General features: G+C 39.5%; 1 protein-coding gene across 9 annotated transcripts in view; it reads right to left on the minus strand.

The window, feature by feature from the left end:
* ppip5k1a (diphosphoinositol pentakisphosphate kinase 1a) overlaps positions 1 to 18,244 on the minus strand; it is a 248,735-nt gene that overhangs the window by 40,505 nt on the left and 189,986 nt on the right. For 4 of the 9 annotated variants that reach the window (XM_063071002.1, XM_063071004.1, XM_063071001.1 and 1 more), the window contains 2 exons: positions 14,369 to 14,494; positions 7,078 to 7,140 (listed from right to left, as the gene is read on the minus strand). The exons of 2 other annotated variants lie outside the window; for them this stretch is intronic. In XM_063071002.1, coding sequence (XP_062927072.1) covers positions 7,078 to 7,140; positions 14,369 to 14,494 — 189 coding nt within the window. Of the gene's footprint in view, positions 1 to 1,870; positions 2,125 to 7,077; positions 7,141 to 14,368; positions 14,495 to 18,244 lie in introns of those variants that run through there. 3 more of the 9 variants (XM_063071006.1, XM_063071005.1, XM_063071009.1) reach the window with 2 other exon arrangements.

An 18,244-nucleotide genomic window follows, 5' to 3' on the forward strand; every position in this document is an offset into this window, starting at 1 on the left:
AAAAAGACTGCTCTAGAATATTTAGAGGACGATTTCCAGTTATCTTAAGGGAAAGTGGGTTATATTTGGATATAATGTTCATGGTCACTTTAGATAACATCATTTTGTCACAGATTATGAATTTTGGAAATGCAGATAAAGAAGAAAGCAATAACAAGCAAAATGACTACTCATTTTCAAAAGGTTTGGGTCAATAGCTAACAAATATATTTCATGTAGAACAGAATAAAAGCAATTGCATTCAAGTAGGGATCTCAAAAATTGGTGAATATGATAAATAGAATTATGAAATAAAAATACAGACTAAGTAAGAAATTCAAAGCTATGCAAATGACTGGTGTTGAAACACTGAAAGATCTAATCAGCTCAAGACATCTCTCCAGTTAATTTTTCCTCCTCCTCATCATCAGATATCATTGGTCCACTATCCTTTGCTATTTGCCCATCTCAGGACAAAAGCCAACTGAAATTATGATGATAACTTGGTTAGAAACGGATGTGGAATGAGGGGCCACTTCATTTGCCAAGCTCGATCATGCAGTGACCATCACTGAAGCATCAGAGGACAATGTGGAAGTCCCCATGCCTTTAATACGCGAGCAACATGCAGGGATTTATTTTTAAATGGATGTTAAGTTCTAATGCTTCAATTTCTACAGCTAAAATGTCATGATTGCAAGGTTGGATTACAGCCAGAAGAAAAATAAAATGTGATTTGTTTGGAATTAAATTCAGCAAACTCTCCACTTAATAACCCATGCCTGAAATGGATTTAGTCTAGAATGTTTTTTCTCGGTTTTATTACTTTTGCTCAGTACTATTGATTTCAAGTTAAAAATTGCAGGATCACGCAACTTTCTATGACTTTGGTTATTCAACAGCATTTATTGCTTCCTCATTCCCCCAAGAGCAAGCCATCTTAATTCAGCCACTAACCTGGAGGGAAGTTGTGAAGAAGTACAGAATGCCCTCATATCCCATACATCACCTTCTGCGTTGGCAGAAAGAATTAATTTAGTTGGGCATTTGATAGTTCGGCACAACATGTTTGGCTGAAGGGCCTGTTCCTGTGCAGGACTGTTCCACGTGTTCCCTGCAAGAAAACCTTTGTCGGCAACTAGTCTTTAATTTAAAATATTATCACTTAAAATGTACTGGGGGTTAAAACAAAACAGGCAGGCAGAAAGCCAAAAGAAGAAAAGGATTGCTTCTCCACTTGGCTGATAAATGGCAGAGTGAACCACAAGGCTTTATCACCAGACAGGACGTAAGTAGCCTACACATACTGCTGTCCAACACAGCCATCATTACCCACTGTCTCCAACAAACAGTGTATTGCTTGTACACTTGTGTACATGTTTGTACACAGCACAGTTAAAGTTAATGGTTAAAAATCAGACTTTCAAATAATTGTGTGAATAATCAGATCTAGTATGAAAACCACCAAAAAATTGCAGATACTGGAAAACGTTCTGGACGTATCTGGTCTCAAAGATAGATTTATGTTTCCAGATTCACAGTAACAACAGGACAAAAGTTCACCGATGAAATGTTACCTCATTTTCTGCTGGGAATCAGTATCCTGGGATTAATCCCTGGTAATCATCTAAATGCATCCATTCAATCATGAAATAAGAAAGGATATTAGCTGATACGCGGTCTGATTTTTAACCTGTCAAAATACACTTAACATTGTGTTAGTATTGGCGGCTTTCTATACACAATCTTAAAATTCAGCAAGCAGCTTTGGTCTTTTGTTGCTGTAAAAATGTTGCAATCTGCAGGTTATTGAGGCAAGAATCATTCCCTCATCCCCTCCCTCCCTCCCTATTTTTCTTAGCAAAGCTCATATGGATACAGTTCTGCAAGCTGCATCATAGCTGCAATGGCCTCAAACAAGATTCGCCCAAAGCCAACCATGCAGCAGTAAGGTGCAGGTGATACCGTAGAGGGAGTCAATATCATCCTGCCCCGAGATCAGCCATTTCTTGAAGAGCCGGATGTGGTAGGAGCACTGCTGGAGGTGCCGGGCCAAGGCACCATCAAGGGCCAGATTCGGGGCGAAACTCTTGTCTGCTGAAAATCGCCTCAACAATTGTGCCACGCAGCGATTATCCAACACATCTAGGGAGTGGGCACCGGTAGGAAAAGAACAAAATTAAAAAGGCAACTAAAAAGAACACAATTATCATTTATTTGTAGGGGGAAGCATTTGTTAAACTCCATATGTGACAGGTGAAGAGGAAAAAAAAACTCTTACTGACCAAAATAACATAGACATGTATTTCTTAAACTGGGAAGTCAAAAAAGAAAAAGGAAACCTGCTTTTAGTTATTGTTTGATTGCATCCTCAGAATGTAAGTGGTTCACAGAGTGAACTAATTTTTCGTGTATATATATCCCATAAACATCAACGACTGAGGGGGAACTGTCCTGATATCAGGAGAAACTCGTTTGTTTTTCATTTAGCAAGGCCTTTGACATCCACATGAACAGGTGGATGAAGCCATCATTGGAACAGTTCATTAGGAAGTTAGCGTCCAAGGCATTGCTGAACTCCTTCAGCAGTGCACTGGGTATCAGTCAGGTTTCCACACAACTCTTAGAGTCAGACATGGGAGGATCTTCTTTCACTGGCAAGCAACTAAGGCAAGTGGAAATTCTGATTAGAATCTGGTAAGAGAATATGAAGTTAAGAAAGAAAACTCGTGTAGCAACAGTAAAGGTGTTTCCAATGCGACCAAAATGCTCTTAAAAATTCTATTAATATGGGGTCTTTTACAACCTACGGCATTCAAGCTTGAGAAGGCAGACTAGTTTCGAATTAAGGTCTTATCGAACCTCTGACTGTATAGCATGCCACAAATGCTATATTGGAGTTCTATTCAAGACTCTGCTGTAGAATCTGAGAAACCAATGGGAGAGGAGAAAGATCCTTAGGCACTTTAGTGATGAAATGAAAATATGAACTAGCTTTTCATTAGCAAAATATAGGATTCTCACATGATATTCAAACGTAAACATGGCATTTAAATTATTAACACATTGACTAAACCGAAGTCGGATTGGTATTGGCGAACAGGAAAGTCTGGTGAACCCTTGATCACAGGTTACAAGTGCTGACCTGGCACTGACTGTAAACAGTAAATGTGTCTTAATTCAGCAGCTTCAAAACGTGCCACCTTCTTAATGAATGGAGAATGTTTCCAATGTAACGCGACAGTCAATTTTCATTTTCTGGCATCGTACCATTGAAGGGAAGCTTTCCTATTTTTTGAAAACCAATTCCACACACAGATCCTACAGCAGCAAGGCACTAGGCAAGGTGATCTGGATTAGTTAATGTTGCCAGGAGGTGACTCTCCTCTTAAAAAGCAGCTGACTGCAAGTGGGCAAAGGTGGGAAACTAAATACTGGTCAGATTGGAGGAAAATCTCTACTAATGCAATGAGTAGAGAAATGCTTTATCCAGCTAATTAAAGTTTATTGAAAAGGGGCTTCCGTGAAGCTGTAGGAATAACATGTTCTTGATTGCATACAAATGGAAAACAACATTGGTGCGAGGATCAATAGTCTTCAGATCAGATGAAATCTTTTGCATTGAGAAGCTCACAATATCTTCATCTACAGCAGTGCTCGAAAGTTTGTGAACCCTGTAAAATTTTCTCTATTTCTGCATAAATATGACTTAAAATGTGATCAGATCTTCACACAAGTCCCAAAACTAGATAAAGAGAACCCAATTAAATAAATAACACACAAAATTATATTTGTTCATTTATTTATTGAGAAAACGGATCCAATGTTACATTTATTTGTTGGAGAAAGTAAGTGAACCTTTGCTTTCAGGAACTGGTGTGACCCCCTTGTACAGCAATAACCTCAACCAAATGTTTCCGGTAACTGTTGATCAATCCGGCACATCAACTTGGAGGAATTTTAAGGCCATTCCTCCTTATAAAACTGCGCCAACTCTGGGATATTGGTGGGCATCCTTGCATGAGCTGCTCGCTTCAGGTCCTTCCACAACATTTCTATAGGATTAAGGTCAGGACTTTGCCTCTGCCATTACAAAACATGAATTTTTTTTCTTTTTAAACTATTCCATTGTTCATTTACTCAATCTTTTGGATCATTGTCTTGTCGCATTATCCAATTTCTATTAAGCTTCAGGTGACGGACTGCTACCCTGACATTCTCCTGTAAAATGTCTTGATACAATTTTGAATTCATTGTTCTCTCAACGATTGTCCTGGCCCTGAGGCAGCAAAGCAGCCACAAACCATAATACTCCTTCCACCTTGCTTCACAGCTGGGATAGGTATTGGTGTTGGTGTGCAGTGCAGTGCCCTTTTTCCTCTAAACATAGCAATGTGCATTTCTGCCAAAAAGTTCAACTTTTATTTCATCTGTCCACAGAACATTGTCCCAGAAGCATTGTAGAACATCCAGATGGTCTTTTGCAAACTTGAGACGTGCAGCAATGTTTTGTTTTTGGAGAGGAGGGGTTTCCTCCATGGTGTCCTTCCATGTACACCATTCTTGTTCTGTGTTTTTCTTATACTAGACACATGAACAGAGACTTTAGCAAGTTCTAGGGATTTCTGCAGGTCTTTTACTATTACCCTTGGGTTCTTTTTCACCTCCTTCAACATTACACATTATGCTCTTGGTGTGATCTTTGCAGGATGCCCTCTCATAGGGAGTGTAGCAACAGAACTGAGCTTCCTCCATTTGTAGACAATTCCTCTTACTATTGACTGATGAACATTCAGGTCTTTAGAAATGCTTTTCTAGCCTTTTCCAGCTTCATGCATCTCTACAATTCTTCTTCTAAGGTCCTCTGAAATTTGTTTTGATCAAGGCATGGTGCATATAAACAGAGTTTTCTTGAGAAGAACAGACTCTGTCAGTAACTTGACTTTGTGTGTCTTTTTATATAGGGCAGGGCATCTCTACAACCCACACCTCCAATCTCATCTCATTGATTGGAGCTCCCAACTCCAAATAGCTTTTGTAGAAGGCATAGCTCCAGAGGTTCACATATTTTTCCCAAAAAAATACATGTAATATTGCATCTATTTTCTCAATAAATAAATGAAGTATAATGTTTTTGCATTATTTATTTAATTGGGTTTTCTTTATCTTATTTCAGGACTTGTGTGAAGATGTGATCACATTTTAGGTCATATTTATGCAGAAACAAAAAATTCTATTAACCTTCTAGTACCACTGTATTTGTTTCCTATTCTAAATGCCATCTCAAATGCTTCCTCATTTTAGGTGAGATAACTGCAGTTAAATATCCAGTAATCACTCAAGAATTGCAAGTAAATATCTGGGAATCAGATAACTGTATCTGCCAACATTATCATTCCTTTTCATTATATAAAAAACTTACTCATACCTCTGAAAGATTCAGATATATTTCAAACAATGGAAACCATGTGAATAAGCATACACAGCTTCTTTCTGAAAATAGGACAGGGATTCTCAAAATAAAGCTAAATTTGATTCTTTGTGGAGCAACAAGTAACAAGCAATCTCAAAGTCAATGCACTATGGTGGACTACTCTCTCTCTCTCTCTATCGCTCTCTGTTCTGGGAGGGACGGAATGCAACAATCTTTCTGAAGGTCCTTTGTAAGGAAGACATTGCTTAGCATGGCCTTTATAACCACAGCCAATTACCACCTTCTGAAGGGAAGGAAGAACTTGTGATAAGTAACGGAGAAAAATTAATGCTCAATTTGAAAGTCACTGGCACTCACAAATGGAACAGTTACAAAAACAATTGTTAGTGCGAGAGTGACAGCATTTTGATTCACCGGTTGAATAGCATCTGTTTATTCTGATTTACTTTTCTTTGGTGTATGCACTTTTACAAAAATGAAGAACGCTGCAGCTAGAAAACCTCAGATTGTGAAGTGGTACTTGGTGACTAATGAGAAGACAAACAATAATGGACTTGACCTTGAATTTGGTGAGAGGTTTACATATTGATCACACTGATAAAAATACATGATGTTCTAATAAATATTCCGGTTAATATCCTTCATTTACGGAGACTAGGCTGTGAGCAGGAAACAATATTTACTACCTGTTGTAAATGGATGAAAGAGCAAATAACCTGAGTTATAGTTCAGTGCATTATTGAGTTTCATTTTTTCACTTGAAGTGCTTGTTAGTTTGCTGCAAAACTGATTTACATTTTTCAAGTCACCTTCTTTCTGAATGCACTGCACCACATGGAATGAATCACCCTCCTGATTCTAACGCCTTGAGAGAATCACAAAACTTATGGCACAGGACAGCATTCAGCTTACTTGCAGCCATGAACATAGTGAGCAGTTAACCCTGGCACCAAATGCCTAGTCATGTATTTTCTGTTCTATACAACTGGCACCATGATGTGAGGTAGGGGACCACTGTTCTCCCCCACTGCCTCACTTCCTCTCCCCTCCACCCGCAGCTTCTTTAGTTGATTGCATTTTGGCTGAGATGAGCTCATTCGGAATCATCTGGTCTGTGTGGTTTGGCCATTTGGATTGTGGTGCAAAAGTTCCAAGACTCGAGCACAGCAAGCTAGAGTACAGCGTTCTCCTAGCAAGTACACCAGCCTGTCTGGTGACCTTGCCCACCAAATGACCCACTTGATAGAAAAGCGGTGCATCCCAAAACCTGCAAGAAAATACTCAAGTTCTCCGATGGTTAACTGGACAGTGGAGTAAAATCAAAAGGTGCAAATAGTCACCAGTGAAAAGTGAAATGGAATGATTGACAGACATCCAAACTGATGGAGATTTATCGGATGGAAAAGTCACCAACACAGAAGTTAAAAAAGTGTGGAACTCTTCTTGGAAAGAAAGATCACTGAATCATATCAAAAGATTTTAGTGTGATAGTGTTGATATAGTGAAAAAAAAATATAAAAAAGGAGAAAGGGGAAATTGAGAAAGATTGTAGTGGACATTAAGATTTCTTTTTTTAAAAAGCACAAGTGCATTTAAGAAACATGCAAAAACAAAAAGTCAAAAAGTTAAGACTGTAAAGGATAATTGAAAAGAAGCAAACATACCATTAGTCGGATGCTTTGCAAACGAGACAGAAAATCTTTTAACGGCTGGCATAGATAACATTTCTGAGGAAACAAAAAGGACTGAAGTTAAAACTAACACTTCAGTTTTAATACAGAACTTCCTAAATAACATGAGAGGGTGATAACCGATCGAAAGAAAATGCAACACCAATCCTTTTTATCCCCCATACTCAGGAATCCTGCTACAACACTCTCCCTTTGTTGCGCTATCAGGAGAGATGAGTAGAATGCGGATGCAGGCTGCAACTCTCTGGTGATCAGTAATCAGGGATAACATGCTTTGGGAGGAGGGATCAGTAATGAATTTCTCATTGACCATCCAACGAACCACATGCATCATCCCAAACTGGGGTAAAATTCAAAACGAACTCAGCTTTGAAAGGAGAAGATTAGATATCTTAAAACAGCCAGAATCAACAAAGAGTCAGTGTTCTTTGTAGTGTTGACAGGCCCATCGATTATGTTGGAAATCAAGAGACTTATCATATCTTTGGTAACTGTTCACAATTCTATATTCAGCCAGAAAGTACCCTTGTATTGACAAAAGTGGATCACCTCTGGGCAACAGCCCTGCACCAGGCAGTTTTATATCTGTCTTCAAGGAAACAGAAATGAAATTAAACATGCTCATCTGTCCTAATACTGATCAGCAACTAAACATTCATCTCATGGGAGAAGAGAAAGCTAAAGTATGCGTTTGGAGTTATGTGCCAAACTATCACTCAAAGGGTAATAGGAGGCATATACTCCTACCTCACTCATCTGCATTGTTGCCTTGGAGTGGCAACATCACAATGGTAAATTTGATGTTACAATAACTTTATGCACATCTGGGAGATGAGACAGTGGACAGGAAACCAGGTGGGATTTTCAATCCTGGCACAGACAGGACTCAGTGACTTTTCTCCCACTCCATCTGAGAACATCATTCCATTCTTCACAGTTTACAAAGGACTCCAATACACTTCTGAACCAATTTATTAGTTATCACTCACATCTACCAGGGAATGAAATAAAGCAAAAATGAGTAAGAGAATAAAAACAATAAATTTGATCTCATACTTTTTTTTGTTCACAATTAATTCAGTTATGCTTCCAAGCTAATAGAATCAGTAAGGTGATGCAGAAACAAACAGGAACTCAAAAGAAGTCATGGCAATCGGATTGTTGATGAATTAAGCTGAGTTGTGTCATTTTGTCCTTTTGCTGAGCACCTATTTCAAGGTTATCTTTGCCCAAGGGACAACATTAGGTGGAAATGTAGACACCTCAAGAAAAAGCAGAAGTACAATAGAGGTGACTCATCATTGTGCTCCATAACCCCTGGGTCCATGCCCAAGACAGACAAACACACAGATATAACAAAAAAGCTTCCAGTATGAATACTAATCAGTGATCAGGAGTGAGAAGAAGCCAATCCTTTCCAAGCTGTTAAAACCAAGTTTATTGCCTGAAATCCTGAAGATATGACTGGCCAACTTTATGTAGACAAAGGATTAAGTGCAACTCACTGAACTAATCATCTACCCTGACCTACTGAGTACATCTTTTACATCAATCAGTCTCAAAATCTCTGTACCAGACAGAGCCTGGTAGAGATTGGATTAATGGTACAAAATCTTTCAAACATTTGCAAATTGAAGCCCAATTTTTCAATATGTCCCCTCAGAATGGAAAATCCAGTCAGAGTTCTGGTCAGTGAATCAATCCACATTAGTATTATTTGCTTTCTTGCTTCTGATGACAAATTGAAGTCAACTTGGATTAATTCTCAGGTCTCTGAATACAACAGAACCACCTGCCAAAGTGATAAAGCTCTCCAAAAATCAACTACTAAATGCATCCAAAAACAAATCCTAAAAAGAAAATTAAAAAGGAACCATTCTTTTAGAGTTTTATGGAAGCTAGCAAAAAAGGATGCAGCTGCATAGACTGCAATATTACAAACTTAGAAGTCAAACTATTACATTTTAAAATATGGATTTACAATATAATTAGTTACCATGCAATTGTCGAGGGGGCTAGGATGGTAGAGACAGACAAGCCCCCAAGGTATGGTTTCAAGAAGTCCACAGCTGTGGGAAAGGGTAGAGCTGGTTCTGGAATTTGCCAGGTGAACACCTACCTAAAACCAGTTATTTACAGTGGAATTTCTGCTGATGACCAGAACCATTTTCTTTGTTAACTACTTCAAATAAAACTGTCATAATGCTGACAAAACTGGACACGGACCATCTGAATAGTTTGCACTCCTTGCAGAGCACATGGAAGAGACTCAAGATAAGGATGAAAGCAAAATAAATACCATGACAGAATGAAGGATCAAACTCTTCTCCAGGCACAAAAGCAGCAATGACAATTTAATTATCAAGAGAAAAATATGGAGCAAGAGGCAGCAGATTTCTTGCCAATGGTAACAGCACATCGTGGTCTGCTTTTAGTCTGTTCTACTACATGTATTAATTTACAGCGGCTCAGACAGCTTCAGCCTGAGTGTACCATTACATCAATAAATTAATGGTTCTTATAAACTAAGCTAAAGCATCAATAGCAAGATTACTGAAACTTAATGGTTTTTAATATATTCTTATAATTGAGGGCACAATTGAAAGATAGAGTCACTGAGTTGGGCAGCCAGGAACAGGCTCTTTGGCCCATCGTGTCCATGCCAACCTTTTGCCCATCTCCACTTGCCCCATTTACCTACATTAGGTCCTTCTCCTTCAACACCTTGCCTATTCAAGTGCCCATTTAAATGTCTTTCAAACAGTGATTGTATATGATTCTATCATCACCTTTGATAGCACATCCGAGAAATCACCTATTCTGTACAAATTTTTTTCCCCACAAATTGCTTCTAAAACTCTTTCTCACCTTAAACTTATATCCCCTTGTTTTTGATACATCAATCACTGAAAAAGATTCTGATCAACCACCTTAAGAATGGTTTGTATAAATGCTTCTAATCAGGTCACCTCAGACACCCGCTCTCCAGGGAAAACAAACTCAGCCTATCCACCACATAACTAAAGACCTCCAGTCTTTCTTGAATTCTTGCAACCTCAGTTGTGAAGATACCTCATTGTGCCATTAAGTAGGGAGATTCAGGACTGAGGTCAGGCAATGAAGGAATGCCAAAATATTTCCAGGAGCAACAAATCAAATTTTGGATAGAAAACTGCAGTTGGTGGACATCTTCTCAGGAGTCTGTCTCTTTTCTCGTTTAACACAAGGAATCTCTTGAAACAATCTTGTTAAATTGCTGGCGTATACCTTCTAGAAAGTACACACAAAAACTATCACACGAGTAGAATAGGATGATTGATCAAATTGGCTGCTGTTTATTGAACAATATCAAAGTTCAACTGTTGGTGCTGTATTGATCCAGCCTGGTACAGTATTCTAACTGCAGACATGATGGTTTTTGTGATGTAGACATTGCCAGCACATGTTGTCCATCACCAAGTGTCCTTGAAATTGAGGTAGTGAGATGCCCTCTTGAAGGATTGCAGTTTTCCTGGTTAAGATAAGTCTGCTTGGTGGTGGAAAGACGAGCACAAAAGAGATTAAGTGCTACGAATCTGATTTATGTAAATGTAACAGGAGTTGTTTCTTTTCTGCATCTAGATTGTTGTTGTTGAGTGCCGGCAATTCATCATCGGCAACCCTATGGATGGTGCAGTTGTCCATAGGGTTTTTGTGGCAAGGTACAGAAGTAGATTGCCAGGCCTTTCTACTGCGCAGATACTGCTGCTGTCCAGGCTGGGACCAAGCCTCGAAGTCCAGTGCTGATGCCTTTATACCACCAGCCAGCCCTAGATATAACAACATCTAGGTACATCTAACTAAATTAATGCAAGCCATTAGAACCATGACAGGTACTTTATCAAATGTTTCCACACTGCATTTAACAAAAGACTCAAATCGGCAGAGTGCCTATCACTACCAGGAAAAATACAAGGCAGGACTACACTGCAGAGAGACCAACCTATAGATTAATAAGTAACTAAAGCTGCCCACGCTTGTGATGCCCATGCTTGTGATGACTATGACTATCCCAATCACCTCATCCCTTATGGATCTCAGGACTTTCTCAATTTTGTAACACCTAGAACATAAGAAAGACGAGCAGAATTAAGCCATTTGGCCCATTAAGTCGGCTTCATCATTCAATCCTGGATAATTTATTTTTCCATTCTCCTACGTTCCCCCTGTAACTTTCAATGCTCTGTTCAGATCTACTCAATTAAAAAAAAATAAGCAGGTATCAGAAAACCAAGTAAAATACCTCTTCCACCATCCAAACGCAAGTTGAATAGTTCAACTATTCCCAAGCAGAAAGGAAAAATCTAGCAATATAACTAAATTGTCAACTCCTAATCACACTTCACAGGTACCAGTGGCAAGAATAGACTGACATTAATATCTGCAATGTATGACGGGGTCCTGAATTACCCCTATGAACTGTGCTTTTGAAAAGAGAGAGAGAGCAAAGACTAACTTTTGGACTGTCACTTTAAGGCACGAGAATAACTTTTGGATTTCTGCTGAGTTAGAGAGAGAGAGAGAGCACCGAGCAGCTCATAAGTCATTATGGTGACCGAGGGCCGCGTTATTTGATGGACAATCAATGTCATCGTTTTTCTGCAGTATGTTTATACTTTCTCCAAGGACATTTGCCTGCTTGTACATTTCTTACAAAGACAAAGGAAGGAAGAGTTATTTGAGAGACAGTTGGTACTCAGTACGGTGAGATAAATAGGAGGTCAGATGATAGACCTCAGGCACGTGTTTTTGGATACTGAATGAGCTTTATTGTGCCCACAGAAAAAGTGGGTTTTTGGAGGATCGATCAGTGGCTCTTACAGTGAGAAAAGGGATTGACCGGTGGGGAGTTGCCCATGTGCCCGCCCTTTCCTGGGTTGATGGCTCCACCACAGAAACATAGTCCCCTTTGTTGTGGTCACAGTCGGTGACTTTTAAAGGATTTCGGAGGACAACAGGCAGATCGATGGTGTCAGCTCACCTGAAGACTCAAATCTCTCCCTCTCTCTTTCTCCATCACTACTCAACTCAATACCACAAACTGAACTGAACTTTACTCATTGTCGTAAGACTATCTATTTACCCCTAGACTCGAAGAAGCTTGATTTTTCCTATATATTCCACACTTACTGATATACTTACTTATATATAATTATTGCTAACCTGTTTGATTTATCTACATTTAAATTACTGTATTGCATAGTTACTAATAAATAATATTAGTTAATAGCAATACTGGACTCCCAAAGTGTTTTCCATCTCTGCTGGTTCTTTAACCCATCACGGGGTAGGTGACAAATGTTATTAATGTTTTCATAGAGAATCATATTTCTTTCAATGGAAGAGGAGTACAGATGTCACTGTGTCCTGCCCCACTATTAACATAGTGATTGCCTGATTGCTTTCATCCCTGTGTGAAACTCATTGCCTCTGACAAATTAATCAAATTGGATTGTAACTATTGACATGAAACGGATTTCTCATTTGGTAGTCAATAGACCCTATTTTATCAAACTCAAGTAAGTAGTCAGTAATTTTCTCTTTGGAGCAAAGGATTATTAGAGATGGCTTGGTAGAGGTGCATAAAATTATAAGAGGCAGAAAGTGGACAGCCAGCACCTTTCTCCCAAAGCAGCAATGGCTAGTACCAGAGAACATCCTTCTAAGTGAGCGGAGGAAAGTTCAGAACAGATGTCAGAGGTAGCATTTTTTAAAAAAAACAGAGTGGTAAATGCTTGGAATGCACTGCCAGAGGTGGTGGATGAGGCTGATACATTAGGTATATTTAAAAGACATTCAGATAGGCATGTGGATGAAAGAAAAATTGACAGTATGGGCTACGTAGGGAGGGAAAGGGCCTGTACTGTTCTATGTTCTAATCCAAATACACCCCTCATCTGACAATTTACCAACTACATCATTCTGAGAGTCCCAATTCTAGAATTCCTCTTTTTGGGGTGTAGAGCCATGAGCAATTGGACAGTCATCAACTTAGGTGCAGATAGCAAGGACAAGTTGGAAAAATATTCACACAGCAACCACTGGGTAGCAATCAGCAGGAGGAGGGCATCCGACGGTATTCCCAACACTCCAGCTGAGGCTACCTAACTTGAAGAGCATTCTACTCACCTTGTGTCTCTATCCACCCAGCAAGCTGCCTTTTCCAAAAGTTCCCCTCTGGAAAGTGCTATAGGGCTATTGAAATAAAAACTTCACACCTTCTTAAAAGTTACTTCCCCCAGGCAGTTAATCTGATCAGTCATTCTAGTTAGCCCCCTCACCTTCTCCATCTACTGCACTGTAAACACTTTAAACCATTTTTTATAATTCTATCTACAGTGCAAGTACATTAGTATGTATTTATGCACATTTTATTCTATATTGGTACTTCAACCTCTAACTTTATTTTATATACTTTAAGACTGTTGAATGTTGTTGCTTTATGTTGCATGTTGCACCAAAACAGCACAGCAAATTTCTAATACATGTAAAGGCATATGACTTGTGTCTCTCTATTACAGCAAAGCACAGCCAACAAATGCTAGTTCTTAGAGTTAACTACCTATTTAGTTCCAGCTTCATCACACCATCAAAATGTTTCCAATCGACAGATAAATGAACATGTTGACAATAAATATTACATGAATAACATTTAAGTTCTCTTTCTAATAGTATATCGCTTAAGTGGCTGCAGATAATTTTACTGGAACTTTTAACACCTTAATTCTAAAGGCATTTTCCCCACCCAGTAGCAGGTGTGGAAGGATACTGTCTGGGAGGCACTTTGTCTGATATCTCTGTAGGATAGTTTGTTCTGGTTTTGTTAAATCCCTCTATCTGCCACTTTATTGGAGAGGTTACCAAATTCACTGTAACTGAGCCAATGCTTCACAAAAATAGCACAAAAGATGGATGTACTTTGTGTCCCACAATACTACACGACTCAATAACAATTAACTTGGAAGTATTTCCATTGAAGTGGTAGACCAAAGGACTTGACAGAACCAGAACAAACTATTGCAATTGTGTTCAGATATTAACACAACACAAACATGCACTACAATCATTCAGGAGTTAGTCGTTTTGAATGAAAGTAATGATTTTTGAAAAAAACCCACAATAATAACATTCTTACTGAATGGTTCAATTGAAATAAGAGCACTAAGGCAGCAGCAGTCCGACCTCTCCAGAAGCAGCAAATTGAAAACAATTCTTATCAACCTACCATCCTTCAGAGAAAAGTAACTGGAGCCACTTTTTCTGCGGTGCGAGCGGGCGTAGTCTTGGAGATTAGGGGCACTAGAGGAGCCACCAAGTACTGTAGTACTGAATAAACCAGCACACTGGGAACCTGCACGAGATGGTTAGGTGTTAGGTCAAAGGAAACGGTTTAGTAACAATCCCACATGCTACATGCATTTGTAAGTTGCACTAAACAGGGTAAGTCGGAGATAATTCTCACAATGACATTTAGAAACATTTCAGAACTTCAATCAGACAAGTTAGGGATCACATTAAAACTGAAATGAAAATAATTTCATTATATTTAGGAATCTGAAAGTAAAAATCTCCAACTGTAACTCTTACTGGTATCCTATGAATGCCTTATAGAGCAAAATATATTCTCTAAATAGAGTTCAAATATGGAAGCACAGTTATAAATCATGCTCAGAATCAGTTTTATCATTTCTGTCTTGTATGATGTGAAAGCCATTGTTTTGTAAAAACAGTACAGTGCAAAGACTGAAAATTGCTATAAATCACAAAATAAATTACATGCAAAAATACAGAGTAATAAGCAAGTGTTCATGGATTCACGGATTGTTCAGAAATCTGACGGCAGTAAGTTTTCAGGCTCCGCATTGATGGCAGTATGAAGAAGAGGCATGTCTCGGATGGTGAGGCTCTTTAATGCTGGATGCTGCCTTCTTGAAGTGCTTCCTCTTTAAGGTGTCCTTTTTGGTGGGGAAGGCTGTGCGTGTGATGGAGCTGGTTGAATCTACAACTCTTTGCAGCCACTTGAAATGATAAGCATTTCAAGTCATTTGGCAGATCCTTGGACTAGGCAGAACTAGGGGGAAAGCCATTCAGCTCTTTGAGCTGGTTCCATTGTTCTATCAGATCAGTGCAGACTTGTAACTTCACATGAGCAAACAACCTTCCTCCCCCCCCCCCCACCACCATACAATCACCATCAATCTCACCGAAGCTCAGCGGGGTTCAGGTGTTTTAGTGGTAAAGAGGCATCATGTAATTATTCAGCCATTAGGACATCACAACAGGTGTCTGTCCCCAGACAAACATTTTCAGCAAGAAGTGGGAAACCTGGTGAATATCTTCTTTGCCAAATGTAGCATAACTAAGTTGACCCTAAGAGAACCAAGGAAAACCCTAACCTTGACATATTAACCCTGATTCTCTTTCCATTACATACTTTGCTCCAAACATTTCCAAAAAAAAAATCATAAATTACAAAAGTGGGTCATAAAACATAACAAACAGGTGGTTGAAATTGGCTCCATTATTCAATACAGCCAGGACGGATTGAATCTAATCAACCCTTTCATCCCAAGGATCGTCTCTGCACTCCTCCTTTCCTTCAATTTGGAGACCAAATCTACATGCAGTGTGTCACCAACACCCCTATAGAGCTGCAACAAAACTGCCCTATCGTTATACTCTGTAGCTTTGCATTAGAGGCTAACATTCCACAAATACTAGCTGTAATTGCATGTTTCTTGTATTATACCCCCAAATCCTTCTTTATAGTGACATATTGTGGTCTCACTTCACTTAAGTAAAAATTGCTTTTCAATCTTCCTTCCAAAGTGGATAATTGCACATTTTTCTATATTATAGTCCATCCATCAACTTCCTCCTGCTCACTTAACCCATTTATAACTGATCAGGCTCTTCATGCCCTCCCCACAAGTTGCTGAGTCACCTATTTTCTGTCATCAGAAAATTTCAGTTCCTTCTTCATTGTCATTACTATAGCTGGCAACAGAGCATCAGTCTTGTAGCACCTAACTAGTTACTGATTGCTAATCCAAAAATGATCCATTTTTCTCAATTGTTTCCTGTTATTGAGTCATTCCTCTATCCATGACAACGTTTTACCCCAATCACACATGGTATTTGCTCATCTTGGTCAGTTTTCATGTCACCTTTTGAAATCTCTATACTGTTCATTATGTCCTCAAAGGATTCCTGCAAATTTGTCATACACAATACCCCTTTCATAAAACCATGTCAACTTTCCTTTGTTTTCTTATGATTTTCTAAATTCCCTGCCATTACCTGCAAAATGGATTCCAGTTCCCTAATCTCAGATGTTAGGCCACTTGGCCTATTATTTTTTTGTCCCCCTCCTTTCTGAAAGCATGATGTAACATTTGTGGCTTTGCAAGAGGTCATAGCTTTGTGTTTTATTAAAATAAACAGCATTAAATTCTTGAGATATACTTATGGATTATTTGAATTAACAAACTTGACTGAGAAGCTCATCCAATGCTTCTAAGAGGGATACAGGTGTCCGCCGTTTTTCGAATGTTCGCTTTATGAAACCTCACTGTTACAAAGGACCTACATTAGTACCCTGTTTTTGCTTTCAGAAGGTGTTTTCACTGTTACGAAGAAAGGCAGCGCGTGAAAAAATCAGCGTGCGATAAAAGGCAGTGCGCACCCCGAGCAGCCGCTCTCCCCCGGATTCTCGTCGGCATTGCTTAAACACGTTGCATTGAGCAGCCGTTAGCAAGATGAGTTCTAAAGTGTCGGAAAAGCCTGAAAGAGCTCGTAAGGGTGTTACACTTAGCGTAAAACTAGACATAATTAAGCATTTCGATCGTGGTGAACGAAGCAAGGACAAAGTGAGTTTGGCTTGTGGAAGCTGACGAAGATGATGTTGAAGAGGTTTTGGCATCCTATGACCAAGAACTGATAGATGAAGAGCTGATGCAATTGGAAGAGGAAAGGATAACCATCGAAACCGAATGCAGTAGCAAAAGTGAAGTCGTCCAGGAACTGAACGTGAAGCAACTGCGTGAGATTTTTGCTGCAATGATAAAGTACGACCTTAATTTTGAAAGGGTACGTAGGTTTAGGGGATATTTGCAAGATGGTTTGAGTCCTTACAAAGAACTGTGTGATATAAAAATGCTCAAGGCTCAGCAGTCAAGCAAGCCTTCCACATCAGCCACAGCAGACAATGAACCTCGACCTTTGACATCGAGATGGGCAGTCATAGGAGAAGATGAGCTGCCTGCCCTGATCGACGATGAGATGACACCCCCGTGTCTCACCGCCCCAACCCCCGGGCCCCGGACAGATACTGTACCGATACGCGGAGAATGCAGCAGTAGCTGGGAGGCACACAGCACATCTTTAAGAAAAAAGCCGAAATAAACATGCTAATTAATTAGGTGCTGCCTAGCACGTAATTGTCAGCCCAGATCAGTGCCGACACAATCGGCAATCGCCTCTGATCTGCGCCGACTTTTACGTGCCGGGCAGCACCAAATTAATTAGCATGTTTATTTCGGCTTTTTTCTTAAAGATGTGCTGTGTGCCTCCCGGCTACCCCAGCGTGCCTCGCGGCAATGTATCAGTCGGCGGCCTGGAGGGTGGGGGCCACTGCACCACCCAGCCTGCCACGACTCAGTCTAACACACCATCATCAGTGTGCTCGATGTCTTCCCAATTCCCGTAAGTGATACTACACTGTACATACATTATTTCTACTTTATATAGGCTGTGCATTTTTACGTGTTATTTGTTAGATTTGGCAGCTTCATAGTTTAAAGGTTACTGGAGAGCGCATTTATGCCAACAGCGCTTGCGTGAGATTTTCTGCCGAAAGCGCTTGCGTGAGATTTTCACTACAGAGATCTGTGCAGGCAATTGTTGTAGCGAAGTATTTCTACTTTATATGGGCTGTGTATTTATCACATCATTTCTGCTTTTACTATATGTTACTGTTATTTTAGGTTTTACGTGTTACTTGGCATGACTTGGTAGGTTATTTTTGGGTCTGTGAATGTTCACAAAATTTTCCCATATCAATAAATGGTAATTGGTTCTTCACTTTACGACTTTTCGGCTT

This window comes from Mobula hypostoma, chromosome 18, assembly GCF_963921235.1.
Source record: "Mobula hypostoma chromosome 18, sMobHyp1.1, whole genome shotgun sequence".
NCBI lineage: Eukaryota > Metazoa > Chordata > Chondrichthyes > Myliobatiformes > Myliobatidae > Mobula > Mobula hypostoma.